General features: G+C 38.7%; 1 protein-coding gene across 1 annotated transcript in view; it reads left to right on the forward strand.

Annotated features, from left to right (window-relative positions):
* Positions 1-647: 647 nt before the first annotated feature.
* Positions 648-10,719, forward strand: part of LOC107101259 (protein FAM46A-like) — a 16,532-nt gene continuing 6,460 nt past the window's right edge. Inside the window, exon 1 of the mRNA XM_015400107.1 lies at positions 648-1,021. Within this exon, the coding sequence (XP_015255593.1) occupies positions 866-1,021 (156 nt within the window). The 5' untranslated portion in view covers positions 648-865. The remainder of the gene's footprint in view (positions 1,022-10,719) is intronic.

Raw genomic sequence — 10,719 nt, forward strand, 5'->3', positions numbered from 1 at the left:
GAGAGGAACAAGACACTGGAATTGTAATAATAAAAAATAAAGGGACACCTGTTAGAATGACTAAACAATCTGCAAAGAAAATCCACAGATAAAATCCATGAGAGATCTTTATAAATTATAAATTAACATTCTGGGGTTTTCAACTTCTCTATTTTCTAGGGGTTTAACGTTTTCCAGAAATAAAAAGGATCCTGCTAAAGTGATGGAAGCTACGGAAAAGGATTAGGGCCACTGGAAAAAAAAAAAAGTTAACTGATTTTTAAATTTTATTTCAGTTTAGTATGGGAGAAAAGTCAGAATTCTGACTTTATTCTCAGAATTCTGACTTTTTTTCTTAGAATTCTGACTTTAATCTCAGAATTCTGACTGAATTCTGACAATAAAAAAAGTCTGAATTCTGAGATTAAAGTCAGAATTCTGAACTGAAATAAAATTTAAAGATCAGTAATTTCTTTGTTTCCAGTGGCCCTAATTCTCTTCCGTAGGAAACAGTAAAGGATCCAATGAAGTGTTTTTCTGACGCCCTCAGGTTGACAGGAGGTTCCTCTGGAGCAGAGGTAGGTGTGTTTAGTTGGTGCAGCCTCCTGCCTTCATAAATCTGCGTCCAGCCAATCAGGAGGCTCATGGTAATCCCAGTCGGATGAAAACAGAACGCGCCGGGAGCGCAGAGGACTCTTTAATCTGCGGAGGGGAGACAGAAGGAGACCAGGAACCAGGACATGTCCGCTGCTCCGCAAAACTTTCCAAACACAGAGTCGCGTTTTGGATCTTTGTGAGACGGAAGTGACGCCTTCAGCCTCCTCCAGCATCCCCCCACAGAGGACTGATTGTGCAGCCGCAGCAGCTTCCAGGGACCCGGCGCGTCATGTCGTGCGGTGACGCCGCGGAGCAGAGCCGCAGGTTCAGCCTGCTGCACTGGGATCAGGTCCGGCGGCTGGACTCCATCCTGGGGGAGAGCGTCCCCATCCACGGCCGCGGGAACTTCCCCACGCTGTCCGTGCAGCCCCGGCACATCATCCAGGTCAGATAGAGTTAAAGACTGGCCCTTAATCCAGCCCAGAATAAATAACCTGCATTTGACAACATTTAGACAGAAACATGTAAAGACAGTGAGGAGTTTCATTGCATGTTCCATTCAAGCAGAAAGGGGATAAAATCATTTATTTCTTGAGTAATTTCAACTATAAAGCACCTTTCATTCAGAAGCAGAAGATATGATTAGAGCTTCATTAAATAGTAACAACATAAGTATCAAATTAAAACCTCTTTCCTTTCTTATTATTACTGCTATGGGTTAAAATGTTGAGGACAAGATGTTGGCCCAGCTGGGAGCAATAGTAAACACATCAATATTTACTTGTGTGAAAGAAAGTTCAGCAAAGTAAACTTTGTAACATCTGAACTGCAAAAATGAAACATATAAATCACATGTTTCTTCCAATAAGTGTATTTTTCAAAGACAATTAGCCTGTGATTAGAAATAAACAACTTAATGTTCGGATTTCTTATTTGAAGGGCACAATTGGTCTTTTCATTTAAAGATCATCTGATTTAAATGCTAAAATATACTTTTTAAATGCTTTTTCTTCTTACTTTTAGAGAAGCTTTTGCTGCGGGGGAGTCTATAAATGGAGTTTTCCTGCATCTCTGGGCAGCAGCTTAGTTTGTGAGAGCCTCTTGCCAGCTCTCTGCATGCATCTGACCTCCACATGGTCCAATAACTCACTGAAAAACTAATGCAACCCTTTTTGGCATTTACTTGATCATATTTAGTTACTTTAACATAATTGTTTCATGTCAGCAGGTTAGGACATAAAACAATTGTGTTAAAGTAACTAAATATGATTAAGCAAATGCCAAAAGGGGTTGCATTATTTTTTTTCAATGAGAATCCAACACATTTTTCTCAATAAAAAAGGATTGTAAGCTCACTTTATAGAAAAAAAACCTAAATAATATAATACTATTTTAAAGTAGATTATACTTTGAATTAGGCTGAAACAATTAATCACGATTAATCGATGATTGAAATAATCGTCAACTAATTTAGTATTTGATTAACTGTTAACTGGAGTATCGATACTCTAAGATGTGCCTGTGGCTGACAGCAAACCACTTAGAGCAGTAATTATATATAAATAAACTATATAAATATTTTGCATTTAGGATATAAAAAAAATATTTTTTGTCTGTCAATAAGCTCTATCCAGGACTCCTCAAGTGGAAAAGTTTTAGTTTTACCTGGTTTAATTTTGTAAAAAGTGTTCTTTAAGGAACCTTTGGCTATCCGATTTTTAAAGCTGTAGAGAAGTGGCTGTTCCAACTGTTGCAGTTCCGAATTCTCCCGAGTGGTGCACGACTTTACACGAGTGAATAAAGTGAATGTGATTGGTTGATTATCAAGAGGGGGGGATATTTGTGGCAGAAGGTTCGCAAGCAAGTTTGATTGTAGCCGGTTTGTCGGAAGCATCTTGCTAACCAGTTAGCAACTTAGTGCTAGTAGGTTCCCAATGGGAAATTCCAATGGGACCAAGTAGCACTAAATTGGTGACTTAGAAACGACACTGTCAAGGAACACTATGGACAGAGGAAACATGCAAGAGAAGGAGAGTTTAGTTGCGGAGGTCGTTTTTTTTAAATAAACATTTTCTAACTTTTTGGACAATATGGTCTGATAAAGAGTACATTTATATACACGTTTAAGCCAGAATGATTTAAAATTGAAATATGACTCTCCTATGACTTTGAATCAGAAAAATAATTGATAGATTAATCGATTTGCAAAATAATCATTAGTTGCAGCCCTACTGTCAATTATTGTGAGGTGACAATAATACTCTCTGGCATCAGTCAGACCAAACACTGGGACTTCAGTTTTTCACTAGTTTACAACCACATTTCCTGAGTTCAACCTTTTCCAGTGGTTCCCTTTATTTAAGCTGACTTACTGGTACTGATCAAGGGGAAGCTGTGTTCCTTGATGTTTTTCAGGTGTCATATGTCTGCCAAATACTGTATATCCCTGAAATGATATCATCAAAGGTCATCCTGATGGGGGTGGGTGGGGGTGGGGGGGGAGCAAAACTGCTCAAACACACATGTGTTTAAAAGGGCTCTATCATCAAGTAGGCCCCTACCATCTGCTCCCAGCAGCCCCCTGCTAACGTATTTCCTTCATTATACACTCCTGTAGGCAACTGAGACCCCAAAGAGTTTTTTTTTCCTTTTTGGTCGAACCACAGTATTTTTTTATGGACCTCTCAGAGAGAAGCTTTAGGAAAAATTCGCCCACCACGTCTTCCACAGAGGCTATCTGTTACTGCTGACGAGTCCAGTGTGATTTTTGGTAAAGCTTTTTGTTTTTTGATCTAGTCTGGTAGATTTTTTAAAGTTAACATCTTTGAGAAATGTGAGAAAAAGATCTATTTAATGTTGTTTGTTTGTCTTTTCCATAGGTTAGGTTTCTACAGTATATCCTAGAAAAAGAGATACAGATTAATCTATTTTTGGGCAAAAAACCTGTGGGTCGTATTCAGCTTGAACATTATCTAATATGAAGGCTTCCCTTGTGGAGGTGAAGTGACTAACTTCACAGTCCATCTCATAGCAAGATAAAAAAAAGTCAAACCGACAAAAACCCCTGATGATTTCTGATGAAATGTGGATTCTTTTCAAACACAGTTTGCTGCTGCTAAGGCATATTTCTTGAGCACAGGTGTTTAAATAATTGTTTCTTTAAATAAATTGCCAATATGCTAATGTTCCAGTGCAAATATTATTTTACTTGAACCTTTATAAGTCTGGTTTGGGCTTTATCATTATTACACAAACTTTATGGACCTGTTAAGCTGCATTTATGCTAATTGAAGACACTTAGGCCCTGTTTACTCCACAACAACCCGTTGAAAAATTTGACATTTTTCTCTTTCAATTAACAAATCTACATTTAAAACGGTTTAATTGCAATGTCTGTATGCACAATACTGGTAGAGATGCTAAGATGATAGGATGATGCACTCTGGAATAGCGGTTTGGGGAAAAAAAATGTAGTTTTGGCGATATATTGTGATTTTTTGGGTGCCGGATATAATAATTTTTTTAGTTCCTAATATCAATAAAAAAAGGCTAATTTTCACCTAAAACAATGTGGTAAAATGGGCTATATCTGTACCCGCACTCTGGTAGATAGCGCTGAGGAGGCCTTTTGCCATATCTTTAGTTGAGGCAGTCACATTGCCCAACAACATGGATCCAAAAATAACAAAATGATCAATATATTCTGATGAACATATACATCACTTGTTTTATCAATACATTTAATTTGATAGCTTGTAATAATAGTGATATCACATTATCGAAATAATATAGTATCGTGATCCAAATATCGCAATACTCAGCCCTACTCTTAAACATTTTCTTTTTCACTCCAGCCCTGTAGGTGGTGGTGATGTGCTTAAAGCAGATTTGCAGCCTTATGCTACGGGCACTCAGGAAGCACGCAGCAGAAGCAGCAATAACACATGTGCAGCTTTATTAAACATCTTTGCTGCTCTAGCTGTGCGTTTGAAAAGTGGGTCTGATGCGCATTGGGCAGAGCTACCCTATGCTTTGCCTGTAACAATGGCAGCTATATTAGCTGTGATCAGTGGGTAAATATTAGTTTTGATATGTTTTTAACTGAGAAAGTCCACCTGAAAAGTTCTTCTGGGCAGTCAGTTCATCAAGATTACGATCCTGCCTTTAAATATTATTTGGCTGTTGGAGCTGCTCCGACCTCCGAACACCGGCGGCGCTCTGTCACTGGGCAGCCTCTGGCCCGGTCACCTCTTTGTGTTTTTCCGCTAGTGTTCACTGTGGCTGGAAGGCGGTTTTCACTTATCTACTCCAAACTGCAGGAACCACAATAATAAAATCTCACATATTTTGCAGGCAGGTCTTGACCTTTTAAGTTAATTTAGGCGTTTATAAAAAGTTACAGTGAAGTGATCACAGCCTTCTACATCAGCAGTGCTGTATCTGTCTCCCTGCCAGCTTGCAGAACATCTTCTCTGATTGGTTGATGTGTCGCGTCGAGCAGCAACAGTTCAATTTCTCCAACTACAGCAGCTGCTTTCGCAGCACATCCCATGGGTCAGATGCTCAGAAGCTCGTGAGGCGCTGCTTCAGCTGCTCAAGCATTACAGAACGAGGTGCAGCTAGTGCACAGATCAATGTATGGGAGTAGAATTATTTATCCGTACAAAATATAAAGTCCTGCATCAATGGACTCTGGACTAGCTAGTTTTTGTTTTTGAGGTCATGAAAGCAATGAAATTAGACATTTACATGTTCGTGGTCACTTAGTGCAAAGGAAAAACAAAATAAAATCACAACTTTGGTGAAAAAAAAAAATGTTCTTTGCAAAATCACTAAGCCCTAATAAGAACCTGACAAAGCATTTCTATATAAAAAAACTTGTTTTGTAAACAATGCATAAAAGAAGTATCTATAACGGATACAATGGGGTTTGGAAACAGTTTTCTTTGTACTAACTCCTGTCAAATTTGGCTAATAAATGTAGTCACAACAAAATAAATGCTTTGGAATTTAAAGGGGCCTTGTCATGCACTACACTGATTAAAAACTAAAACATAAAAACATATTTACACAAAACAAGGTACACCAAGTGTCCATCCTGAACGTTTTCTCAGTTCTTTTTGAGCCTTAAAATTATTTTTGTGCCACGATCTATCGGCAGACCTTAACATTATTGTATGCCGTCGCCATCTGCTGGCAGTACTTGCCCATCCTTCAAGTCGGCAGCTTTAGCACACGCTTGAGTAAACTCCAATGTTCCTTTCGTGTTTTGCGTGCAAGCATGATTTTGGGCTTTTCCTCTTTCTTTTCTCAACTTCGCTGGGAAAATCTGTTTGTTTAAAGTGCATCAATGCCCCTCAACTGCTTCAACGCCTCAACGGTCCAAAGTCCTTTTCAGAAATCAACAAACATTGTTGGTCTTTATGAATAGATAGATGTAGTCAGCTCATGTGCTTCACTAAGTTGTGCGTCTTTTTCAAGACTCAACAGCTGCCAAAAAAGTGATAAAATATCAAAGTGATGCCTTGTGTGCCTCCAGCGTGGAAATTTTGTTTGGGAGAGATTACAAAGTGGAAGCTGTGGCCAACGATGAACTGCACCTTTTTTGCTTAAACAGGTGCTCACTCCTTCAATGAAAGGTTTGACTTCATGAAAGATGAAAAAAAACACAGAATTCCAAACATCACAGAAACCCGCAGATTTTTGACCGAGCCACAAGTGTGCATACCTTATTGGTCTTTTTGTAGATTTTAAGATTCTGTTGGTCAATGTTTAAAGGAATTATTGTTACTTATATTATGACTCTACACAACTTTAGTGTGATCATCTTAACTCTGCAAATATTTCTTATCCCACCATTTTTATTACCTATAAAGTCATTTTATGAAGATGCTAGAGAAAGCGCTGAAGACTGCAGCTATATTTAGGATAATCTGGTACAACCCTTCCCCCACCTGTTGCTGGGTTGATCCCAACAGAACAGACAGATTCATTTTTTTTAGAAACATTTCAGGTCACAAAAGTGGTATAAACTTAAGTTTGTAAATGTGAGTAGCAATATGAATATAGCCCCCTACTACAGGCCAAAGCATTTTAAAGGTTTGGTTTGTTTTTTTAATAGAAATTAAAGAAAGTTTTATAGATAATAACTGAATGAATGAACCAATGAAAAGGAAATTATTTCAGACAATTTAAGACAATTTTGACAAACAGTAATAAATTAATCAACCAAATACACACAAAAGAGACTAGTTAACATCAACCAAACCAAATACCAATTTTAAACCAACTAAATTCAACTAATTATAAATAGAAACAAAACCCTCCACCAAATAAACCAGTCAGTATATACAGCCAAAAAACTGACATCAATTAATGTAAATTATCTGGAAAGGGGTATGAAAAAGTAAAACTTATTTCTCATACCCCCTCTCCCTCTAATTACACTTAAAGTAACTTAAAGTAGAGTGACCTTCCTGTTAAACTTCTATATTTTTATCCAATATTCACACACACCAAAAAATATACATAAATACACAATTGTATGTATGTATGTGTGTGTGTGTGTGTGTGTGTGTGTGTGTTTGTATGTGTATATATAGATTAGGGGTGGAAGAGTTCACAAAATCCACGGTTCGGTTCAATTCACGGTTTCGTGGTCACAGTTTTCGGTTCGATTCGGTATATGTTGATTGTTACACCGAAATCCCATAAAAATGTATGAAATTAATGAAAAAATCCCCCAAAAAATAATGGATTGTAATTATTTTAAATGATCCGCGGAAATCCTGGATCATTTCCGTATGTTTTGCTGCTTTGAATTTAATCATCCCGTCGCATGCTGTCTACCATCTCCAAGGGACTCAGAGGGGAGCGGACGGGAGCCACAGTGGAGGCTGTAGGCTTTGCTTTGAGCAGCCGGTCTGGACCGCAGCGGGGCGCGGGGCGGAGCGCTGACGGAGTATGAGGGATTTCGGGGTTAGGATGACATGTTGGTCATTTTGCTGTTAGCATAAACAAAACATGTTGCACAATGCTTGCACACTGTTGCACTTTTATCCACAACTTTCTTTCCGCCGTCATCGTAGGTCACTCTAAATGCAAAGTGGTCCCATACAGCAGACCTATAAAGTGCTGCTGGCGCGTCTTCCAACTCCTGTTCTTTCCCACTCGCTATACCCACACAATTCTCCACAACAACTGATTTTTTTCCCTGCTACACCTGGCTACGCTGCTTCGCTTCTTCTTCTTCTTGTTTACTACTGGTGGTTGGCTTTGGTCGCAGTACCGCCACCTTCTGCTCTGGAGTGTAAACGCTTCGCCTATGAGAAAAAGGAGCAGCGCATGAACCGAACGAAAGACACGCGAATCGAACCGAGACAGTCGAACCGAACGGTTTGGACGGTTTTCATAAATCGTCCCATCCCTAATATAGATACATCAGGCCAAATTCCCCATTTACACCCTTGTACACTGATACTTAGAGTACTGCGACCCCATCGATGTTGCACCGTATTTCTACACAGTTACTCAAGTAAGGTAATATAAGTGCGGAATACAGAATATGAAGTGCAGCATAATTTAGGAAATGTTTAGCTTTGTTGAGAATGGCAATACTTTTGGATATTTAAGTTTGAATGTATTGTATATGAGGTCTCCAGCAAATCTTATTGTCTTTCATCACTCCCAAGAACTTAATTTCCTTAATTTCTCTACTGTCACATTATCAGTATCAGGATACTTAAACAACATAAACTTGGTTTTATCCAAATTTAATGATAATTTGTTAATATCAAACCATATCTCTTGTTGACAGAATTCAAAGTTGATATCAGCCATAAGCTGATCCAAATTATCAACTGTGCAAAAGTTATTAGTATCGTCTGCATACAAAATGTCCAAGCACGATTAATGCCAGTGATTCATTTGCAGAAATTGTTTCCTGTTGCTTAGATAAGTTTTCATCCAGAGTAGTACTACTCCCTGGATGCCATAACACTCCTAAGTGGTATATTTAGGCATGCTTATCATATTGGCAGATTTTCACTCTGGCCCATGTTGATTTTATATCAAAGTAAATTGTCTGAGCAACATAATTTTCCGGTAGGCCTGAAACAATCGTGATTAATCGATTATTATAATCAGAGTTTTGCTCCACATATTAATGAGGTTTATCATCTTAATATCCCTTTACTTGGCATTACTTTTACAGCTACCATCCATCCTCCTAACTCCTCTTACTTTTTGGTGCTGTTGGAACACAATCCTGACAGATGTCGATGAAAAGTGATGTCAAATTAGCCTTGGTTGTTCCCACTGGAGTTGGATACCAGTTGGATGAAGGTCCACACATGGAAGTGGCTCAAATAGGTCTTGAAAAGTTGAGAACTGGAAAAGATCTGATTGACAATGTTTTTCTAAAAAGTCTGAGCTGGTCATCATGCCCAGAAAAACAAAAAATCTGATTTTGGGTCCTTCAGTAGGAATTCGGATGAGTGTCGACTTTGACTCCCCCATGTTGACCTCTCTGCTGCATCTGTGCAAAATCACTTTAGTTTAACATTCAGTCTCCAGGGGGGAATACTAGCTGGAGAAGCCACTACAAGCTTGTTCTCTTGTCCTTTTAATATGTGTCTGTTGACCTCCACCTTAGGGGTCCTTCAGGGTTCGCTGTGAAATGGACTTTGCAGTCAGAGGTACTGCCTCTGCCTGGCTTTGAACCCGATGACCTCTTGTTGCTGCCTTTGAAACAGAAAGAATTGAAACCAATGGCTGATTTAGACTTGCAGATGCTGGAATTACTCAAACATTTTGATATGAAGACTTAAGGTCATCATGTTAAACCCGCGTGCAACACAGAGACAAGATGTTTTGTAGCCATTTTTAACCATGCCATAGTGGATGACGCCATTAATCTCCGTAATACTAACAGTAGCCCATCACCCCCTACCACTTCTCAGCAGTGGAATTGTTCACGGGCCACATTTAGGAACCATCTGTTTGTGGTCAGGCTGGCAATGAGCATCAGGGAAACGTCTACTGTTAATGACACCTCTGCTCTCACAGACTCATTTAACATCAGCAGTCACCAAACCACAGCAAGAACCCACGGTGGCCGCTCCCCCCGAAGCCTCCATGTTGCGTCACACAAACACGGGCAACCAAAGGTTTCCTGGAACTCCTCTGTCCTGGACAGTGTTGCCCTGATGAGGGTCAGGCGACGAGGATTACTTACTGTTCCGATGCTACGCAACATGTCTGTTAGATAAGCAAAGACCAGATGCTTCACTCTCCAGTGCACGACTCACCAGGCTATAAAGCAAACTAACCACAGGCTTTTGTTGAGGCTGAGCAAAATGCAGACACCACATGCGTCCAGAGGAGGAAAACCTTCAGATTCATGTATTAATAGTAGCTAAAACAAAAAAGTTTCCCTTATTCAGCTACAACACACTGCTGACTGCCAATGACTACTCTCCAGAAAAACTTTTCACATCCCGATTTGTCATTAAAACCGATACAATGAATCATTTTATATGTTTATATTTATAAACATTTTGCACCCAGAGAATTAATTGCGAATAATCGTTTATTTAAAGAGACGCCAACTAATTTAGATATCAATTAATCGTTAACTGGAATATAGAGACTCAAACTTAGAGACATGAGCAACCCACCTTGATCAACAATATAACAAAAACAAATATTTAAACATTTTGCCTTTAAAATAAAAAAATTTTTTTTCTGTCAATATGCAAATCCATAATTCTCCAAGTGGAAAAGTTTCAGTTTCACCTGGTTTCATTTTGTAAAGAATCTTCATTAAGGAACCTTTGGTTATCCGAATATTAATTGATTCATTCATGTCAACAACATTTATTGGCAAGCATCCATTCTATTGTTTTACTTTTATTCATTTTCTTTGAAAGACACTCTGAAACAGACAATTTTATTTATGTCGTCAAAATTTTAAACAGTTTTACCTTTAGAGTAAATATAGAGTCAGAGAAGACTCTATACTTTGTGGGAAGAAATTAGACATATTTTCATACCTAACTGAAAAACTATGACCTCATTTAAAAAAAAACAGCAGATCTGAACAAACAACACATGCTGATCCGCCTTTGTGTCCTCCAAGGAGCA

This window comes from Cyprinodon variegatus, unplaced genomic scaffold, assembly GCF_000732505.1.
Source record: "Cyprinodon variegatus isolate N-32 unplaced genomic scaffold, C_variegatus-1.0 Scaffold1071, whole genome shotgun sequence".
NCBI classification, from domain to species: Eukaryota; Metazoa; Chordata; class Actinopteri; order Cyprinodontiformes; family Cyprinodontidae; genus Cyprinodon; species Cyprinodon variegatus.